At 34.9% G+C, this 22,930-nt stretch overlaps 1 protein-coding gene across 1 annotated transcript in view; it reads right to left on the reverse strand.

The window, feature by feature from the left end:
* MOXD1 (monooxygenase DBH like 1) overlaps window positions 1-22,930 on the reverse strand; it is a 79,409-nt gene that overhangs the window by 38,538 nt on the left and 17,941 nt on the right. Inside the window, exons 2-4 of the mRNA XM_036994185.2 lie at window positions 20,401-20,547; window positions 18,602-18,769; window positions 18,385-18,468 (exon numbers count right to left, since the gene is read on the reverse strand). Coding sequence (XP_036850080.2) covers window positions 18,385-18,468; window positions 18,602-18,769; window positions 20,401-20,547 — 399 coding nt within the window. The remainder of the gene's footprint in view (window positions 1-18,384; window positions 18,469-18,601; window positions 18,770-20,400; window positions 20,548-22,930) is intronic.

The raw sequence follows: 22,930 nt of genomic DNA on the forward strand, positions 1-22,930 counted from the left end.
AGTATTAGGTAAAGAACTCAGAAGGATTTGTCTTGCAGTGGGTATGATGAGCACCTAACAAAGCTTAAAAATAAGACCCAAAAGATCTGATTCCAACTAACTTAACATTCTAGGACAAAGCTCAAGAGTATTTACAGGAATACAATGATACACAGCATCCAGAAAGGTAAATTTGAAATGTCTGGAATCCAACTAAAAGTTAGTAGTCATTGAAGAATTAGGAAAGTAAAACCGATGATGACGAAATTCAAGCCAAACTCACCCAGAAATCACGTAAATGATAGAAGTAGTAGACAAGAGCATTAAAACAGATATTATAACTGGATTCCCTATGTTCCAGAAGATAGAGCAAAGACTGAACATGTAACATCTTAAAATATCTTAAAAGATATTTTAAGAATACTCAAATCTAACTTTCAGAGACTGAAACTACAATGTCTGCAGTAAGGAATACGGGGTATAGTAAGTATTAAGAGCAGAGTAGACAATAAAGGAGAAAAGATTGGTGAACTTGAAGACAGGGCAATAAAACTATTTAAAAATTTTAAAAAGTGATAAAAATGAAGTTTCAGTGTATTTATAGGATAACTAGAAGCATCCTAATGTACATATAGCTGCAGTCATCATAAAATGGAAATAATGTCCATCAAATGAGTGGATAAATAAATTGTGCTGTATCCATACAGTGGAATACTACCCAATAATAAAAAGATGAACTATTAAAAGATATGAACATACAATGTGGATAAATCTCAAAATAATTACACTGAGTAAAAGAAAGCAGACCAAGAAGAAGTACTTCTATGGTGATTCCATTATATAAAATTCTAGAAAACTAATCTATAGCGACAGAAAGTAGAATATGGGTGATTAGCAATAGAGGTCGGGAAGAAGTAGAAGAAAGAGATGACAGAGTCATGACGAAATTTGGGGGATATGCTTATTATTTTTACTGTGAAGATGATCTCAGGTGTACACATTCATCACAACTTATCAAATCATACACTTTAAATATGTGCAATTTATAGTCAATTCTACCTCAGCAAAGCTATTAAAAATAACACCATGTAATACCACTGTACTCCTTCTATAATGGCTAAAATGGAAAGTACTAATAATATCAAGTATTTACAAGGGTATGGAGCAAATAGAACTGTTGTATACTTTGAAAAACTGTCTTGTATCCAGGCTGTAAGTATTTCTTGGGCAAAAGTAATGGTGTGCCAATGCCAAGACCAGGTCTCAAATGGCCTTACAGTTTCTCCTCTCTCATTTGTAACCTTGCCACCACCATTCGAACAAATTCAATCTAGGCTTCTTGGAGAACATGATACATACTATAAAGAAGAGCCCATCTCCCAACTGAGGCCCCCAGACCAGCCTACGAAGAGCTGACTTCCAACCAAAGAGCCACCCACCATTTAAGAACTGCCTACACAACCCATGCTGGTTACACAGCTGTTGAGTGAGCAAAGCAATAAACAGAAGAATCCCCTGGCTGCTCTGTAGACTACAATAAATGTGTATTTATTTAAAGCCTTTGAATTTTGGGGTGGTCTGGTACACAGCAATAGATAACTGATACAAATGAATAAAAAATTCCGGTATATGCATACAGGTAAACACTGTACAAAGATGAAAATGAACATGTTCTTTTCTCAGGCACCAGCAAGGCTGACTCACACATCATTTTGAGGAAAAGAAGCCAGACACAAAAGAGTACTACTGTCTGCTTCTCTCACAGAAAGTTCAAAATAGGCAAAATTAATAGTGATCAAAGTCGGAATAGTGGTTATGTCTGGAGAAAGTACCTGGAAATAGTCTTGAGGGTCACTTTGGGGGAGCTGGTAATGCTCTATTTCTTGGTCTTGATTCTGATTCCATGAGTCAGTTCACCTTATGAAAATCAATGAATTTTATACTAGTGTTTGTGCACTTTTATGGATGTAATTCAATGAAAGGATTTTTTTTAAAGGAATTGTAAAGTGTTGAACAGCAAATTCACTGAAAAGGAAATATAAATAAAAAGAGCATCTGTCTCACTGGTAGTCTGTCAAAAGCAAGTCAAAGCAAACATAAATATGAGTGTTTACCCACCAGTAGACAAGCAACTTAAAAGACTGAAATATCCAGTACTTGAGAGGGAATGAGGAAATATGCACACATTGCTAGCATTGCTAGTATGTGAATTTTAGAAAGTAATCTGATGAGTATATTAGAATTTAGAATGCATATAACCTTTACTCAATGTATTTAGGAATCTATCCTACAGAAGTGAACCACTAAGACATAAGGTATCCTTACAAGAATATTTATGGAGCCGATGTTTATAGCAGCAAAAAAATTAAATCACCTTGAATGTGCATTGATTGTGGATAGTTGCGAAAATTCTTCTATACATATTAGCAGATTTAACTGTATAAATGTTCAAATGAATGCATTGTTATGTTTTGACTTGTAATGACAAGTTAATTTGAAAAAGCAAATTTCAAAGTAATATATATACATATATGGTGATCCTACTATCACTTTCATAAAGAAGGGAGATTAAATAAAATCCTATATAACTTTGTGTTTTCTTAGCAAAAAGTTATAGAAGGATACAAATAAATCTGTTAACATTAATTATCTCAGGAAGTGGAATTTGGAGGAGGGGGAACACTATTATTTCTTTTATAAGCTATTCACTTTTTTTGTTGTTGTAGCAAGTATATGCTACATTGAAATGAAACAAGTCTCCACGTTACAAAATATTTTTTTAAAATTGCCAGCATTTAAGTTAAAATAAAATAAGAACATCCAGTCACTTAATTTAATGCAGTTTTCAAACTTTGTGTTAAATCAGCACAGGTAGACACAGACATCATACAAAACGAATAAGGGAAAAAAGTCCTAAGTGTTCTCATGAGTAACAGTGTAAAAACAAACTCTTTAATCTTTCAAACAATGAGGGATTAAAAATGTAATAGTTGGGATCTCTTTTCAAGATTTTTAAAGGTCAGGCAGGGTCACATCATATCACATATGAATTTCATGTAATTATTGATTAAAACTGAAGAAGAAATGAATTATTCCATAAAATACCTTTTAGCAGTTGGAATAAATATACTTCGAAATAGTGTGACTGAACCAACAGTCTGTTGGAAAATTTTATTTGCTATATGACTGGAAAATATTACTGAGAGTACTGACATTTCCTGTTTATCATTAAAAAAAGAGCTTAGTTCTCTAACCTTGTAAATTTAATTCAATTGTGAAGCTCACAGCTTATTGCAATGGGAGTTTGCCCTACATAACAAATAAGATGCATTTGTCAGGCTAGTTTTTAAAGAACTAGGTAAGCTTTATCTTAAAAATGAATACAGAAATAAAATGCAAAGATAGTAGAAATAGAGAGTTCCAAGTTATAAAGGAACTAATATACCATATGAAATCCAGTTGGATAAACATATTCTACTGTTTTCCCTCTTTATAATGTCTCAGAAAAGTCAATGAATGCAAAATGAATTTCACAGCTGCTCTAAATTACTAGATAATTACATCTAAGTAATTTACAGCTTTTTCAAAAGCTCTAAAAGTTTTTTCAATAGAGATTATTAAAAGATGGCATAGTAGTAGAAAGGGATTAAATCAGGTATATTTTTTACCTTGAAATTGTTGTATATTTCATTTTGTTGAATGAGATTCACACAAGTAACAGCACTATGAGATCTGTGACCCAAATCTGAATCCCAGTTTCAATTAATTAATTGGAGGAGAAAGGCAATTTTTTTTCACTGGACTTGATTTTCTGCAAATAAATGTCTTTTTTTAGACAAACACAAACCAACTCTTAGAGGGCCTAAGGAAAACAAAGTCACTAACATAATGACAGTATTAACACATCTACCATGCCTCAGGAGCTTTAAAACATTTTCAAATAAGTTTTCACACAATAATCTTGTGAATAGGTGGTATCTCCATTTTGCTAATATAAAGTTCCAAGTCACCAAGGTCACTTTGTTGGGGATATAAGTGGTGAATGGGAAAGCACTAAGTGACCAGGAAGACAGGGCCCTCCAAACTCAGGCTCATAGAAGTAATGGTAAATGGTGCAAGTTCCCACTCCTACAGTAAGTGAATGCTGCGTTATAACAATAAGTGCTCTGTGACATTAGGAAATTTGTCTAATTTTGCTGAGCTCAGTCTCCTCATCTGCAAAATGGCATAAGTAGTTAAGTAAAGCATAATATCTGGTACATGATAAACAAACAAATACTGTTTAGGAGAAAATAGGAATTGTTATTTCCATTTTACATATGGCTATATATAGACACCAAGACCATAAAAAGAGAAAAGCAAAGGCATATTCAATAAAAGGCCATGGTATTGCTCCTTGTGATGAAAAACATATATTCAGCTTCCATCCAAAAGGACTAATTTTGCCTTGAAGTCATGAAGTTAAAATCAACTATTATGGAGATAACACCCAAATTCCTTAAGAAAGATGATTTTAGAAAGCCTACAGAAAATTGCAGAAATTACGAGAAACATACATCTTTGGAGGATGGTTTTAAAACAATATTCTTTCAAATCTTGGGCAATAAATAAATTATCTCTTGAGATCTCTTATTAGGCTCATGATTTAGTAAAATTAAAAAACACTAAATGATACAAAGCTCTTCTATAAAGAAATCCACATACATTACATACACTTACAATTGTTAAGAAAACGTGACTGCCCTTGACAATGGGAATGGACATTCAACAAACTCAGCTATCAAGCCACTCTACAGTGACCCGACTCTAGGGAAGACCCTCCATTTCCATGGGAACTGAAAGTACAGAGTTCTCTTCCGAGGAACTGCCTGCAGCTTTTCTTTAAAGAACTAAATGATTATATGCATATGTGTGCATTTTGGAGAGTATGACTCAACTTGCCAGAGTTTTAACATTAAGTCAAATTGCTAAGTTCATGCCTGGGGATAAAGCTACACAGTAGTATCATTCACGATAAAATCAGTGACCCCATTTAGGCACTAAAGGCCACATACTGCAGTCTCTTTCAGTAATTCATACTAGAGGCTTTGGTGTGGTTAAGGCATTTTCTGACTAAAAAAATGCAGTTACCCAGACAACAAGTTACTGCAAGGATTCTGCATTCTACTCCGACATAACTAGGCTCTGGATTTAAAGTTCAGGCAGCAGCTGCTAGTTGGCCCTAGGAGGGGCAGATGTTGGTTGTAACAGCAAGTATTCTTTTTCATGTGTGGGAGCAGCTGGGGCTTCCACACAGGCCATTACAGAAATGTTCAATATTTCAGAACTTTTAACTCTGAAGCAAGAGTCCTATTTGTAGTCAATGAACACTGTTTTCCACAGGACTAAAAGTTATGTTTTGAGCCTAAATCAGCAAATGCACTCATACATGTTTATCTTTCAAATACACTTTCTCAGGAAAAATTATACAAACAGAAAGGTTATCAGCAATGGCAAATTACTTAACCTCTCTGGGCTTCAGTTTCTTCATTTGTGACAAGGATTATACTACTACCTACTTCCTAGGTTTCTTATGAGGATTGATGATCAACAAAATGTACAATGATCCCAGTTAGTGTTGTCTTATCTAATTTTATCTTGGCACTTAAAGACATAAATAGAAAGGTTGCCTCCTAGCCATCCTCACTATGTCCTTACCTACCTAAGATCTATCTAGTTGTACTTTCCCCAAGTTATTCTTTCCACATGGCATGGGATGGTGTCCAAACCTTCACTGCCTTCTTTTCATTTTGACATTATTGTTTGTACTATGTGGTTTGACACCAATGTTCACTTGCCATTTTGGGGTTTCTCTGTTATCATGTGTGCACCTCATCTCCCCATCTAGACCAGGAGGACCTTGGCATGAAAGTCTGTGTCTTATACTGCCTTATATCTGACAAAATACAGGCACTCACTAGACATTCACTGATTCTTCTTTGCCATTTAGAGGGTAGTGCAAAGGGATGTTGCCAGCTGATTAAGTATATCTTGTATTAAATAAACGTATGATGTCTGAAACATACCACAAAGTGCCTTTCCTATACTCTCAGGACTTCCTCATTCCCAGCTAAGGACTGAGAGGCTATAGGTAGTATGTACATGCTCGTTAACAATTATTTACATGGGCTTGATTTTACTTAATATTTAAAACTCCGCATAGAGCAATTCAGTGAGATTTCGATGATGGAAAGATCTCTCTTTACTGACAATGGAATGCATTAAAATCAGCAAGGTGGCCTTTGGTATATACAGTTTCTAAAGCAGGTCCATTACATTATACACATTAATGTATAGAGTTAACTTTCATGTATATATTTCACTAGACCATAAATCTTCACTCTTCATGGAAGAAAGTATCCCTTATATCTGAATTAGTTCATGTTGAAATTTTATAATGAAATTCAGCTGCGGTTCCAGGAAACAGCTGGTGTTCTTGCCTTTCCACTTCCACAGAGAAATATGCAATGCATCAAGGAATGAACTACCTCAAAACTATAAACTGCTTAAATCGTCTTCATGTGCAGACAACTAACAGTGCATTTCAATGTAGATGTTTGATGTGTGTTTACTTTTTACAGTATTTTTACAACCATATATTATAAAAATAGACACTGATGCTACTTAATAAAAAGGGTACTTTGCTAAGTGCTATAACTTAAATACAGTCTCATAAATATAGATTTATATTTTTAAGTTACAAATTTATAAATGTAAATCTAGATCTATAAATGCAAAACAGCAATTGTCAACCAGGGAATTTATATCAAGATCACTTGGGGAACTTTTCCACACAACAGTTAACAACTACAACCCACATAAGAGCCTAGAATCCATCCTTAAAGATTTTATTCAGATGATTCTAATGTGCACTCTAGGTTTTGAATCAAGGAAAATGACTTAGTGTAGAGCGATTCAACCATAGCATTTTTGATATGTGAGTGTAATATTTTTCTTGATAAAACAGATATATTATTAAGCTTTTATGTATAACCTGAATTTTTGATACAGAATACATTTATTTTAAATGTACCAAGAGAAGCTTGGTATTTTAAAGAATACAACTGTGCAGGCTTTTATAACTTGATTAGTGTTGTATAAAACTAGCCTTTGATTAATGAGTTTTAGAAACTTGAAGGTAAATATCTTATGTATTTAAAGTGAGTTTCTACTACATATATAATTTTTCTGCTCATTACTAAAAGCTCCATTCATAAAAGCTATTAAAAAATTAATTGTTGCACCAAAAAGGAAATACTGGATGTCATCTGTTTTGATAAGTATGTAATTTTTTACATTGAAAACAGGCATCAAAATAAAATTGGCATATTATATCGTATGGGAACACATGCAGAAATTATCTCCATTTCCTCTCTTTTTCTTTTTTTTTTTCAAGCAAAGAGTAGTTTAATAAAGCAAAATACACACTAAAGAAGGGAGTGTGGGCCTGCTCCAGAGACGAGCAGCACAGTGGGGTTCAGGCTGGGTGGTCTTAGAGCTGGAGCATAAGCAGGAGTGGCATATTTATCAGGTTAGGTGGGGTTTTCTCAGAATAAGGAGGGGATTTCTGGGAAATAGAGTGACACCCTCTTTTCGTCCTTTTTGTCTTCCTAGGTACTGTCATGGTGCTAAGGAGAGTGATTTTTTTTAATGCTAATGAGCATATAATGTACTTTGAGTTGAAGTCAGGGTCAACTTCTCCTCCACGTTGGAACTAGTCAGTTTTGGCAGGTTTGGTATCTATACCCTCTCTTCCCCCATCCTGAGAGAAGAGTTTACATGGAATATTCAGCATATAAATAAGCATCTAACTGAATAATGTAAACACTGGCCAAAGTCCCCAACTCCCTCCCTTCTATCTCCATTTATTTTCCAACGTTTTAGGACAATCTTTATTACAGTTTCTTTTATAAATTTTATAAATGTATCAAGTTTATACATTTATCTTATAAGCAACCAGGTTTGTCAGTTTCAATACTTAACTAAAGTCATAGAAACCAAAAGGTTAAAGATCACTTAGACCAACCTCTCAGTTATACTCAGATTTACAGTCTTGGAACTGTGTTACTAACACGAAGTCAATCTCGAGAAGCAGTGTGGTGCAGCCCCATCAGCTTCCAGCTGATCAACTGTTAGTGCAGGACTGGAACCCACACTCAGTCTGTTTCTTAGGCTACTCTAAGGTGCCAACTCTTCTAGTTCTCTCTCGAGTGACCTTGCTCTTCTTGATTTAGGGGTACTTTTTTCCTAGGCATTTTGCCATAAATTCATCATCCAAATTAAAAAAGGTTAGTATTTCTTTTCACAAGTCTCTTTTGTAGACTGTTCAGTGAAGGGGAATAAAATAGACCATTACCGTTATTTTCACTTGACTCAAAGAGGACTGTACCTCAGCTGAAACAAACAAACAAAAGGGTTTGTTTCCAATGATCCTTATGCTACAAGATATGTCTAATGAGATTAGTGGACTCCCTTATTTCCACTGGCATTATTTTCAATTCCTTTCTCCCTAACACCATCTCTGAGGTTTCACATTCTGGGCCTTTTTGTAGCCATGGGCATAACCTTTTGCCTAATTATCTTAACTCTAATGTTATTTAAATGACCTCTTAAATCACAAACGAAATTTTATATGTGTCATCCCTTGTTAATGAGCATTTCCAACCCCCAACAGTGAAAACAGCAGACCTCTGTGTACTCAAATGCTATCCGACTAGGTCTAAGTCAGTCTCCAGGACCTTTCAACTAATACCTCTGGAAGGTTCTGGTGGGATTTGCTCATGCAGCCTTTGGTCTATGCACTGATCCTGTAGCCTGGGTTCTGAGAAACTGACTCAAAGGTCCCATCGCTGGATACAAGCTATCAGACATTTCTCACACAAATTAATTTACATGGTAGCATATATATCACCTAGAAAATCATAAGGCTTGGGCTAGTCGAATTGTACAGAGAAGGGTCCACTAGTTTTGCTAGGAAGATCTATGTTCAATCTTGGCTCTGCTTCATAGAATTTGTGTAATAATGGTTAAGCAAGTCACTTATGCACACTATGCCTCAGTGTGTTCATCTGAAAAGTGGTGATAATTCAACTTACTTCATGGGAGGCTGTGAAAATATAGCAATATGATGTATTTAAAAGTAGAAAAAAAAGGTTGATATTTTATCTGCATATTTCCCTGCATATAAATAAAGTCACTTTTATTTTAACATTAGCATGCTTCTTAATTCTACTGTGTCACTAACATCTAGACTTCAACATAAATATCTTAGTATTCTTTCAATGAAAGTGCTGTAAATTTAATTATTTACTAATTTTTATAGCCAATAAATGTGTTAGTACTCTTTAATTTTATCATCCAACTCTGGATTACTTAAAAAAGTCCTACTAGATTGGGGATAGACTTAAGTGGTAGAATGACAAAGAAAAGTATCTTTTTACATGTGTTGAAAATGGCATTATTTAAGGCTATAGAATAGAGGGCTAATGGGTGACCTAAGAATGTGAAAGAATATTTCCCAGAGGATAGTCACCAGCTGGGTTTTATCCTTACTTAGATGAGAACAGGAGGAAATTAGCTTAAATTTCATTTGGTTTAGAATAATGGAATCAAGCTATGAAATCTAATGCCCAGGGAATCTTTTCTTCAAAATAAAACAAAGACTGACTTCTTACCATGGCTTCAGTACAGCCCTGACTATAAGTATGAGAAAATACTAAATGTTTTAGTTGTCCATCTCTATAATCCCCCTCAAGAGGAGAAAACAGGCAATTTTGAGCCTATTATGAAACAGGTGTTTTCAGGTCTTCATTTCATCTTCCCTGGAAATTATTTTTCCTAATTAACAAATGAAGATGCAAACACTGAGAGTTTAGTTTGCCCAAGGTCATTAAGCTAATGGAAAACACAGTTAGACTTCAACCCCAACCCATCTCCAGAGGCCACACTCCACTCTGTAGCAACTACGAGCCTTGCTCACACTGACACCCTTAATTTCTATCTTTATTTCCAAGATTTAGGTTTATATACTTATTTAGATTTATCTCATTTAGATCATTTCCAAAATTTAGAGGTACCTGAAAACCAGTGTAAGTTGGGAATATGGCTCATACTTACTGAGCTATCTGATATATGCCAAACATATAAGAACTTGACAGATACTGTCTCATTTGATAATGATAGTTGCCATTTGAGACAAGTACTGTCATAATCCCCATTTCTGGATAGAAACCTAAGCCTCAGAATATATGCTATGACAGTCCATACCTAAGGGACTAGAGAAGGTGACTTTAAGGGAGGTAGTGGGAGCCTAGGCATATTCACCTGGGCATGCTCAGGAATAAAGAGAGGCAAGCCTATCAGGAACTCAAACAGGATATCCAAACCCCAGCACAGAATTCACTTTTAGTTTTTAGCAAATCATAGATATTTAGAAGTAAAAGAGCCAATTGAAATCCTCCAGTCCAATCCCTTTATCTTACAGACAAGGAATCTGAGGGCAAGGTTAAATACTTTCTCTTGGGTCAGAAAGCTAATTAGGGACAGAGTTGGCAATAAATCACTTCCATGAAAAGACATGCTTTCAAAGTGAATTCAATTACCTTGTACTTTCAAGTGGCTTTTAAGAACACCCATGTAGCTAGACAGTCTCCAGTGTTTCTGTGAAGTAGGTGGAACCCAAGAGGATCTAGAAAGAACTTTGCAACCCTGAGCAATCTAGTCAACAATCCTTAAAACGTGTTAATTTCAATCGGCTCATTATTGTTAGGGACAGTGTTCCTACCAACATTTTTCTGTACAAAATTACAGCTTCAGCCACAGTAAATGTCCAAGTGTTTTCATCTGTTCTCTAGTAGATAAAAGAGATGTAAAAGTTCAGATATACTTGGGTATACAGGTAAAATTATTTTGGTCTTTATAAACTTTGGATGACAAATTCCCAATGAAGAGGATTCTTACGACTTTATAAATATTTTTTTTCTAGACCAAGAAACATCCGTTTTGTCAACCAAAGACAAAATCCAGGAGTGCTAGTGTCAATGCTTTGGTATTAAGAATTTAGTGACCAAATAGACTGTTGCAAAATATTTAAAAGGAATGGGAAGAATTTTCACATGAGGCAGACTTTCAAAGTGAATTTCTTTCACATAGTGAATAGAACTATCTAAAGATCCAAACATTTGCTTTTAGGAAATGTGTTTAAATTAGTAAAAGATAAAAGAGAAACATTAGTAAGCCAAAATGTCCTGTAGAGCGGGACTGTATTGGGTGAAAATACAAACCCTTCAGTCAAGTCAATACCGAACACCTGCGAGTTTAAGTGAACTAGAAGGTGAACCCGGGACTGAGAACTAAAGCGGAGAGTCTGTGGGAATGTAACCTGATGACAAACCAAAATACTATTTCCATCAGGGAAAGAAAAATCACATCAAGGAAAATATGTTTTGAAATATCATTTCAGGAAAAAAAAAAGGAAGAAAATATACTGGCAGAGAACAGAGATAGTTGTCAAATCATATTGCTTCACACTGAGAATTCCCACAATTTACTAAATTTGGTCCTGATGTTTTACACATTTTCAGAAATAGAAACCCTGTATCATGCTTGATATTTCAGAATGTGTTAGTGCTAAAGTTCCCATTTGTTGGTGGCCTTTTATTCAGAAAGGAAGGCATGAACTTAATAGGGAAACTGAGCAGCGATCTTTATTGAACACAGTACATGAAGCCAAATGTTCACGCTATGTGCCCAGGATGGGAAAATCCATTTTTGAAGGACTATTGCATGGTTATACAGTACTCTGGCCTCAAGGATATTTCATGGTGGTTTAATGTCAATTATTCCTAGATTTTCTTGTCCTAGGAAACATTCTCCTGAATTAAATCATTCAGATTTATGAAGGCCACCAACAGAAGAACAGCCACGCCTAATTTCATGGCAAGCAAGATACTCTGTTCAGTAGTTAAGAATAAAGCTTGGCCTCTCCCTTCCTGTGTCTATTGATGAAGAGAATGACCATCGTTTGTTTTTTTGTTCACCTCAGCTTCACATCTCTCTGGCAGGAAGTTTTCAAGGTGGTCTCCCTACATGAAATGAGTGAAAAATCTAGGTCTTTATTTAAAACTCTGACTGTCTAGAAGGAGGGCTGGTTTAGTTTCCCTCAGCAACCCAGAAACCTAACAAGATGATCAACAGATTAGCAATTGTGTGCTGCTAGTGATATTTGCTTGACAAACACTATGTGCCAGGAACTGTTATAAATACTTTAAAAATACTAAACTCCTTTGATTTACTTAATAATCAAAACAGCCCTCTTGGTTGAGAACTACTATACCCACTTTCTAGATGATAAAACTAAGGCACTAGGTAGTAAATAATATGCATGAGGTCACACAAGTAAGTGACCCTCTCTTAAAACTCAGCAGTGGTCAGTCTTTTAGTATGACTCTCTGTCCTCTTCTGGGCCTCATCACTAAATAGCAGTTGCCAGTGAAAAGTCATTCAGAGAGCAACATTGAAAATAAATGGTCTGATAATAACAGTTGGGCTTATTAAGAGTTTTCTATGTGTCAGGTATTGTGCTAAGTGCTAATAAAATTGAAAAGAAAAACCCTATTTAATCTTCAGTCTAAACAATCTCATAGGGAAGGTGTCATTCCCATTTAAATGATAAAATTGAGCTCTGGGTGACTAATAACTTTTACATAATGGAAAGAAAGGCTTTAAATCTGGATCATCAGAGCACAGAACCCATATTTTCTACCACCAGGCTTACTGACCCCCTATGGAAAAGCTGATCCTTTTAGGCAAGATGACTAAAGGATGATGATTCAGTCAGGTTGTTTTTGTTTTTAATTCTCTTTAACATAACTGGCCATCAGCAACTATTTATTAAATTGAATAAGACACCACAGTAATCAAGACAATTTGGTACTGGCACAAGAACAGATCCATAGATCAGTAGAACAGAATAGAGAGTCCAGATATTAACCCAAGCATATATGGTCAATTAATATACAATAAAGGAGCCATGGACATGCAATGGGGAAATGACAGCCTCTTCAAAGGCTGGTGGTGTTGGCAAACTGGATAGCTACATGTAAGAGAATGAAACTGGATTATTGTCTAACCCTGTACACAACAGTAAACTCAAAATGGATCAAAGATCTGAATGTAAGCCAGGAAACCATAAAACTCTTAGGAAAAAACATAGCTAAAAATCTCTTGGACATAAACATGAGCAACTTCTTCATGAACATATCTTTCCAGGCAAGGGAAATAAAAGCAAAAATGAACAAGTAGGACTGTATCAAACTAAAAAGCTTTTGTACAGCAAAGGACACCATCAGTAGAACAAAAAGACATCCTGCAGTATGGGAGAATATATTCATAAATGACATATTTGATAAGGGGTTGACATCCAAAATATATAAAGAGCTCACACACCTCAGCAAACTAATTTCCAAAGAAGAATTTCAGATGGCCAACAGACACATGAAAAGATGCTCCATGTCACTAATCATCAAACAAATGCAAATTAAAACCACAATGAGATATCACCTCACACCAGTTAGGATGGCCAACATTCAAAAGACAAACAACAACAAATGTTAGCGAGGATGTGGAGAAATGGGAACTCTCCTACGCTGCTGGTGGGAATGTAAATTAGTTCAACCATTGTGGAAAGCAGTATGGAGGTTCCTCAAAAAACTCAAAATAGAAATACTATTTGACCCAGGAATTCCACTCCTAGGAATTTACCATAACAATGCAGTTTCCCAGTTTCAAAAAGACATATGCACCCCTATGTTTATCACAGCACTATTTACAATAGCCAGAAAGTGGAGCAACCTAAGTGTCCATCAGTAGATGAATGGATAAAGAAGATGTGGTACATATACACAATGGAATATTATTCAGCCATAAGAAGAAAACAAATACTACCATTTGCAACAACATGGATGGAGCTAGAGGGTATAATGCTCTGTGAAATAAGTCAGGCAGAGAAAGACAAGTATCAAATGATTTCACTCATCTGTGGAATATAAGAACAAAGAAAAAAACTGAAGGAACAAAACAGCAACAGACTCACAGAACCCAAGAATGGACTAACAGTTACCAAAGGGAAAGGGAATGGGGAGGGTGGGTGCGAAGGGAGAGATAAGGGGATTAAGGGGCATTACGATTAGCACACATAATGTAGGGGGGTGCAGGCACAAGGAAGGCAGTATAGCACACAGAAGACAAGTAATGATTCTATAGCATATTACTATGCTGATGGACAGTGACTGTAATGGGGTATGCGGAGGGAGGGAGTCTAGTAACCATAATGTTGCTCATGTAATTGTACATCAATGATACCAAAATAAAAAAATTTAAAAAAAAAGAATTGAAATCCATAAAAAAAAACAAAAAAAGAATGCAGGAGCCCAATTTTAAAAAGACATATGCACTCCTATGTTTATTGCAGCACTATTTACAATAGCCAAGAAATAGAAGCAACCTAAGTGTCCATCAGTAGATGAACAGATAAAGATGTGGTACATAAACACCATGGAATATTATTCAGCCATAAGAAGAAAACAAATCCTACCATTTCAACAACACCGGTGGAGCTAGAGGGTATTTTGCTCAGTGAAATAAGTCAGGTGGAGAAAGACAAGTACCAAATGATTTCACTCATTGTGGAGTATAACAACAAAGTAAAACTAAAGGAACAAAACAGCAGCACTCACAGACTCCTAGAAGGGACTAGCAGTTACCAAAGGGAAGGGGGTGGGGAGGCAGGAAGGGAGAAGGGGATTAAAGGGCATTATGATTAGCACACGTAATGTACGGGGGTCACAGAAAAGGCAGTATAGCACAGAGAAGACAAGTAGTGACTCTATAGCATCTTACTACACTGAATGGACAGTGACTGCAATGGGGTGTGGGGTGGGGACTTGATAATATGGGTGAATGTAGTAACCACAAGGTTGCTCATGTGAAACCTTCGTAAGATTGTATATCAATGATGCCTTAATAAAAAATTTTTTAAAAGTTGCCATAAAAAAAAATTGAATGAGACATAATCATGTTTAAACAAATGAGTTAGGAGTTGAGTTTCTGTATCAGGAGAATTCCCTGGCAACAAAAGCTTCTCAAAAAAAGCAGTGGGTTAAGCCCACTGATATCCCCAGCTTCTAGTAGAGTCTATCCAGCCATTACTGTTTGGTGATGATGACACTACTACTGCCTGAAGAAAGCGGGAAGAATCACTTTCTCCAAAAAACTTGTAATGTGGGGTAAAGTTATACATTTGGTAAAGCTTAAATAGAGTCATGTTCAAATATGGAGAGACGGGCTAGAGAGTGAGTCTCAAAAGGAAAACACAGAGATGATCCCATATAAGAAGTTTGGTTTTAATATAAATTACCAAGAATTTTCTTGCTTACAATCTCCATATGTCTTGAAATGATGGGCTGTCATCTAACAATACAAACATTTTACAGTCATAATTTTAAATAATTTTACACAAAATACAAATTGATAAATTAGAATTTCAAGTGAATTGGAACCATTAAAAATTTTCACCATAATCCCTTCTTTCCTGCATATGAAACTATTTATCTTTATTAGTTTATAATTAGTAACTATTCATCTTTTTATTTGTTCCCTTTAGTAGTAAATTTTATCATTGCATGATTCAAATTTAAGTTAAAGTGTAATTAATATTTTTAATTTTAGTCGTTCTTAATAAATATATTAATAAGTAAAAAAAATAAATAAAAAATAAATAAAATAAAAATGACCAAACCATTGATATATTTTATCTGTTTAGTTTTGTAGTTATGACAATTATGAAATGTATATTGGGCCATATTACTAACACTAAAGCTGAAATTACAAACTTTTTCTTTGCTTCAAATAGAGTCCAGACAACAAAAGTGATTTCACACACAATGTGATGAACATATTCTTAAAACTCACTGCTAATAACACACAACGTAATGAAATATAAAAGCAATGATCTTTTTTCTAAGAAAGTAATTTTTGTTTACATCAGAGAAGAACTGGGGCTTTGTGATACAGTGACTTGTGGGACATAAACAGTAAGTGGAAGCACTTGGCTGATAGCTTTTCAAAATACAGTTTTTGAATCTATGAAAAACATATATTTTTCCTGAATTATTAGAAATCATCTCTCCTAAGGAAAGGAGAATGAAAATTAGGTAATTTCTTCAGGTAAGTTGTAGCTGTATTAAATCTAGAAATTAGAAACATTAAAATTTTATTGTACGATTGGCATAAGCTGTGAATTAAAACTGTTTTTGAAAGATGGTGTCAAAATTTATGCAACCTACATGTTTTGAATTTATTTTCCCAGTAGAGCTTTCTCTGTTTTGGGTTTTGGAATGTGTGTGTGTGTGTGTGTGTGTGTGTGTGTGTGTGTGTGTGTGTGTGTGTGTGTGTGTGTGTGTGTATTATCCTATCTGAATTCATTTTTGAGCTAAATGTCTCGTAACACTTAATGACCCTTAATGACCCTTGTGTGTGTGTGTGTGTGTGTGTGTGTGTGTGTGTGTGTGTGTGTGTGTATTATCCTATTAGAATTCATTTTTGAGTTAAATGTCTCATAACACTTAATGACCCTTAAAATCTTCAGGGTTTAGCACAGATTCAAGACTCTATTTTGTAAGCGGTATTCTTAAGTAATAGCAGAATTTTAATTTTAGCCACCAATTCTCTGCCTCTGGAATAACAAAAGTTTGCATAAGTATCCTCTCGGAGACCTACAGCTACTCCCTCAAATCACCTACTGCTCAGGGTAAAAGCTTTTCTCATTTTACAGATCTCCAACCACAGGAGAAAATGCTCGAAAGCCTTTCAAGTCACTGAGATCCCTCTTGATACCCAGTGAAGATAGCAATGTGAGCCCAAAAGTATGAATCAAGGACCTATTTTGTGAAACATTTGCTTTCATTTCTGAACCTATACTTCTATATTTGTCCCTTAAGCCAGGTTCTAATTAAATTTATTGCAAATGATACACAATAATATACGACACACAGTGTAGGTAAATATAACCTTTTCTTTTCCGAGAAGGAGTTTTCATTGATATAAGGGAAGGCCTTAGACTATATGTTATGTAAGACTAGAATTTGCATCCCTTTCTCTGGTGCAAGAAACAGAAAATAACATTGCACAAGGTAAATGGCTCATCTGCAGTCACATTATTGGTTAAGTCTTCTGATTGTAAAAATGTTACACAAATACTGCTTACTAATTCAGTAAATATTCCCTCAACCTGCTCTTCTTGCCTAAGTTATGAATTATTCTATAAACAAAAGGTAGATCTGTGCCACTAGACACATGTATTAGCAATTAACAAATTATGGAATGTACTCAGTGCTTCCGTCTCTGCCAAAATGCTTTGAGGCTGCTGGGGAAGATGTCATGACCTTTTACAGATGAGGAAATCAGGGTCCACAGAAATACCCCAGAGTGACTTACCCAAGAGGACACAGAATCCACATGCAAGTCAAACCCACACATTGCCCTCTAGATTCCAGATTCTAGAATCTGCTTCTTTGTCCCATCTACACTGCTTTGTTACAGAATCTGCAGCTGATAAAAAGCCAGGAATGTCTGGTCTTCTGAATGTTTTGAGTATTTTGTATGTACTGTTTAATTCTATCTTATTCTTTCTTGTGTCTTGGTCACGTCTTCCACTGAAGGTTCTTTGAAACCCTGGATCATATCTCCAGCTTCTAAGGAACTGCCAAACAATTCCTCGCACAGAGCGGAGGACCTGCACATGTTTCAATGTATTTGTTCATTCAAAACAAATTTTTGAATGATGCAAAAGTTTTGAGAGACCAATCTTGGGGAAGGTGAGAGAATTAGATGCCATAGGCTAACTGGACTTATTTAGCACTCAATTCTGTATTTTTTAATCCATAGAAATGTATTAATTTTCTTGTTTTCCTGTTTTCAAAAATATATTGTGACAATTATTTCTATCCAGTATTTACAATGAAGTTGACACTCCCAAACAATATTGGTGGGAAAAAAATGTATCAATATGTAAATATATTACCAGATAAAATTTTTCAATATGTAAATATATGACTTTAAACTGCAACTCCAGTAATTCCAACTGTAGAACTGTTGCCTAATAAATAGCTAGAGGTGTTCAAATGCATCCCCAAAGTTTTAACATGCAAAATTAGTCAGTGACTTTTAACAGAGTATCAATCAGTTAAATTGGTTCTTCCCTCTTTAAAAAAACTTTTACATAATGAAAATCATTTCTTTTTTGCTTTCATTTTAAGAACAATAATTTTTTCTCCATTTGCACAGTTAGCCTGTGTGTGAGTCACATACCTTTATTACATGATGCTTTTCCTGGAACACAGGAATCTTAAACATTTGGCACCAATATGTTGTACCTTTGTTTGGGATGGGAACCTGTCTTCATAAAAAGGGGAGGAGAATATAAAGTCACATTCTATTGATATGCTATTAAAGACAACATAAGTAAAAACCCTGAAACACTTTCAATAAACCCACCCTTATGAGCATAAAACCTGAAAAAACTTACGTCCTGATTGACCAGGTCAAAATATGGTATGGGTGTAGATGATACACTAGTTTTTTCCGGGTTCAATAACCGCAGACTCTTGGTGCCACGATTGGAGGCATGGTACTTGGGACCAGTTCCGCCCATGTCTTCATGGTGGTAAGCCCAGATCACCCTCACAGTGCTCTCCTGGTGATCAGACACGGGCACGGTTATGTCTCAGGAGAACACTTCCCTTACCACTGAGCTGAGTTTAAAGAACTCTATTTAAAGCAGGATACAGAAGTAGAGAAAAGAGAGTAATGACATTTGGAGTTCACAATATGGTCTCTAACACTAGTTGTGTAAATTTGATTAAGTCATTGAGTATCTAAATAAATGAGTTTCTGTTTGGAAGAAATCATCTCTCTCAACACAAATTGTCTCAACGATTTCTTCCAAATCAAGCAAAGGGCAGTTTACTTAGTACTATAGCTATGTTTTCATGCATATGGCAATAATAAATCTAATCCATGTTAAAACTCCAAACTAGCAACTAGTAGTTACCAACCAAATTTTCTTGTTAAGCAGCAGGAATTTGGAAAAATTCAGATTTGTCCAAATGCCATGAGCATTTTAAGGAAAAACAATAAATAAAATTAAAATTAAAATTATTTTCCAGGTCAGGACTTTTACTTTCATGATAGATTTTTCCCTGGCTCTAGGCTCAGTCACATGTATGAATTACAGAAAGTGCAAGTGCAAGCAGGATTTCTGATTCTGGGTTTGTTTATTATCCTAGAATCTATCTATGGTCATTTTATGAATCCTGGGAATTCCCAAGGGATGGGGATATCCCAACTAGGGAAAGTACTGTCAGGTGAAATTGGTTTCCATTTAGGAACCAAAAGAGATTGCCCAAAGAGTGTACAGAGTTTGTTGGGTATAAAGAAATTATTCAGTCCTCTCACAGATAAAAGTGTCTTTGCCAGATCTTCATTAATAAGAATTTTAAAATAATAGAGGAAAAATTATTTATTTTGAGAGCTATATTCTTTCTTAATAAGTCAAAGAACCATAATTATCTGACCAGTTAAAGCATAATTGCACTGTATATTACATAAAACATGATCCATGTCTTTGCATGTGTTTTCTTTTACTCTTTTACTCTTTATGCTGAATGTTAATCAAAATTGCTTCAGACTTCTACATTCCCATTGTTAAAAATTTGCTTTACCAAATAAAAAAAAGATAGTTTTATTGGCTTATACAAAATGAAATTGATCCAAGAAATTCATGGAAACTTCTAGAGTACCACATGAATTACAGACCCTCTAAATATCTAATCTGCATATGCATGAAGGTATTAATATTTGCATATAGTCTGACAATAAGAAACCTTGTATAATATATCAATAGGCAATTTTAATCAGTCTACTTATCTTGATTTTAGAAATTTACCAAAATGAACCAGTTACAAGTCAGATGAATCATACCCTAATATTCACTATCACCATTCTCTCTTGTATAATACATTTCTCTTCCAACCTTTTGTCTATTTTCAAACTTTACAGAGAGAAGCTAGAAGCCTCTAAGGATAAAATCATACCCACTTTAAACAACTTCAAAAATTTAGATTCACAAAAAAATTGGCTTCATTGAACTTTATATCCTAAATTTTTTTGTATGGCTTCTAAAAGAATTCTAAAACATTACAAAGGAATATATAAGTTTGTTGTCAAAGGTTATGTTTAAATATTTGTTCTTTTTATTCTGCAAAGCATTTCATGACTGTACATGTACAGTTTATTCATGCATCTACTCACTCATTGACTCCTTACCGTTACACTTTTGTCATTTATGTCACATGTATGCAGTTCTCTGGTAAATTCAATTACTGTGTGTGTACTATTTTCCATGGCATATTCTAGATGGTAATCCTGCTGAGCATCTTTTTTCAACTCTCTATTTGCATTTGTAAAATAATCCTGTGAAAAAAATATGGAAAAGAAAAATCAGGATATCCTAAATTCAGAATGAAAATAATTCAGATTGAGTTTTTATAGGACCTTAAAAAATTGATTCTTGGGTTGCCTATTCCAAAATCCTGAATCTGTAGTCACTTTTAAAGTCTTGGAAAATTTCAAGGGGCTGGAGTATCCCAAATAGGGAATCAGTTTTCTAGGAAATTGGTCCATATTTGAACTCCTGGACCTTCAGGGGATGTGCTGTGGATTTCTAATATCATGAAACATCCAAAGAGATGGAATGAACAAACATTCAAGATCACTGAGCACTTTTCCTTCATTATACAAATGAAAAGAGGAATTTCAGCCCTGTGAATGGCTTGCCCCACTGTGAAATAACCAGTTAGTGACAAAGACAGAACCTGTCCAACCAATCCCACAGTCAGCTCTTTTTCCATTATTAAAGCAAGCGGAGCCCTCTCTCACCACTCCTAAAAGCAAAGAGACCCATACTGAGGATGCAGGTTTTAGTATGTGCTCAGGTGGCACATGCTTATTAAAATGAAATTCAATGGAAAAATGTGCAAAAAAAGGAAACTAGTTGAATTACAAGATATTTAAAAACTGGGGGAATTTTGTTTGCATGGATTAGCTACAATTTTTGTACTCAACTCATTCAATGGTGTATACAGATCACTTTTGGGAGACAAACATGCAATGGAGGGGGCACGGATTTGAAATCAAATGATGAGGATCTGACCCCCAGCTCTACCCCTAAATATCCTTGAAGAGTTGCTGAAGTAAAATTCTGTGAGCTTTCATTCTAACTTCAGTAAAATGTCAATAATACATACCTATTTAATGGACTTTTAAAGATAAGTCAGTGAGTGCAATGGTACATGGGAGAAAAACCTGCCTAACATGGTTAGTGACCATTCAATGCTAATTTCACCCCTCTTTTGCAGTATAGTTTGGTTTTTATCCAAAATTTTTCCCTATGTTCTTTATCATTAACTTAAACTATGCTCCAAGGTATAAAACTCATGGTGTTAATTTTCATCACTTACAGAAGACACAATAATTGCCTTAATTATACTGGGTTTTCAGTATGCAATGATATTTTATTTTTTAAAAATCACAAGGAGTTAATTGAGAGTATACATGTTGAAACAATTATAATTCTTTGTACTAACATAAAAGTTACATTTGAAGAAATGATTGCATTGCTATGCTTGGCAAAGAAAATACTGTATACAAGAAAAAAACTTTATTTGTAATATCATACTCAAATTTGGCATTTTTATTCCTAGTACTTTTAAAAGGAGTTATCAAATGTGTATATATTTGACACCCAGGGTACCAGATCTAGTTATTGTTCAAACCCCACCTTATAGACGATGCACAGAGCCTAACTAACTTTTTTTAACTCTGGTAACAACTACAACTTATTGAGTAGATACTTTTCAACAGGCCCAGTTTAAGCATGTATTATACATCTATTAACACATATGCACATATAACTCATTTAATCTGCATATTATGTCTATGAGATAAAACTATTTTCCTATCTCACAGACAATGACACTGAAGCGCAAAGAGATTAAGCATCCTGACTAGGATCGTACAGCTGGTAAGGAATAAATCCCAGATTTAAATCCACGCTATCTGACTCAAGTCTGTATCCTTCTTCACTGTTTTACATAGTGGCCACTGCACTCCCGGAAAAGTATGAGTTACTTATATTTTTCTGTTTACAAAATGTATCTACATCAAGGATTTTTTACATAAAATGTTACTTTACTGCTAAAGTTGGAATTTGTCAAAAAAATGTATTCTGAGAACTGGCTGTAATTGTGACAACAATCCAAATGAAATACCGCTATGATACTGTGATTTTCCCACTTTTGATCTCAAAGCTTTTCAATATGTACATGAAATAATGCCTACAGACAACAGCAGATTTAGGTAAACTAACTGTGCCTTTACACTGAGTTCAAATTTCATTACATGAGTCAAGCAATTATTTTTACAAACAAAAGGAATATAATATAAAATGCAATCAGTTTAAAGAGTAAAATAGTTATCTTAGTCTTGCAAGTATGTTTCCAAAACCATTAGTCCCACAAAATATCCAGCTGGCTTCCCAATTTTCCGTTCATTCTATTTCCACTCACCAATACCAACTGATTCCTTCCAGCTAGTCTGTCTTTTCTTGGCTTTTCAGATAACTTAGCTATGAGAAAATGGGAAAAATGTCACTCAGGTCTTACTGAAAATACCCTGAGCTCATCTGCCTGTAAACCAATGGGTGTTCAATATTTAGAAAAGACAGCTGTCAACTGTCAAAGTTCTGGACACCTAGAAAAATGTGACTGTCTAAAAGAAGCTGATACATTCTACCTTA

Source organism: Manis javanica, chromosome 13 (genome assembly GCF_040802235.1).
Source record: "Manis javanica isolate MJ-LG chromosome 13, MJ_LKY, whole genome shotgun sequence".
Classification (NCBI taxonomy): Eukaryota; Metazoa; Chordata; class Mammalia; order Pholidota; family Manidae; genus Manis; species Manis javanica.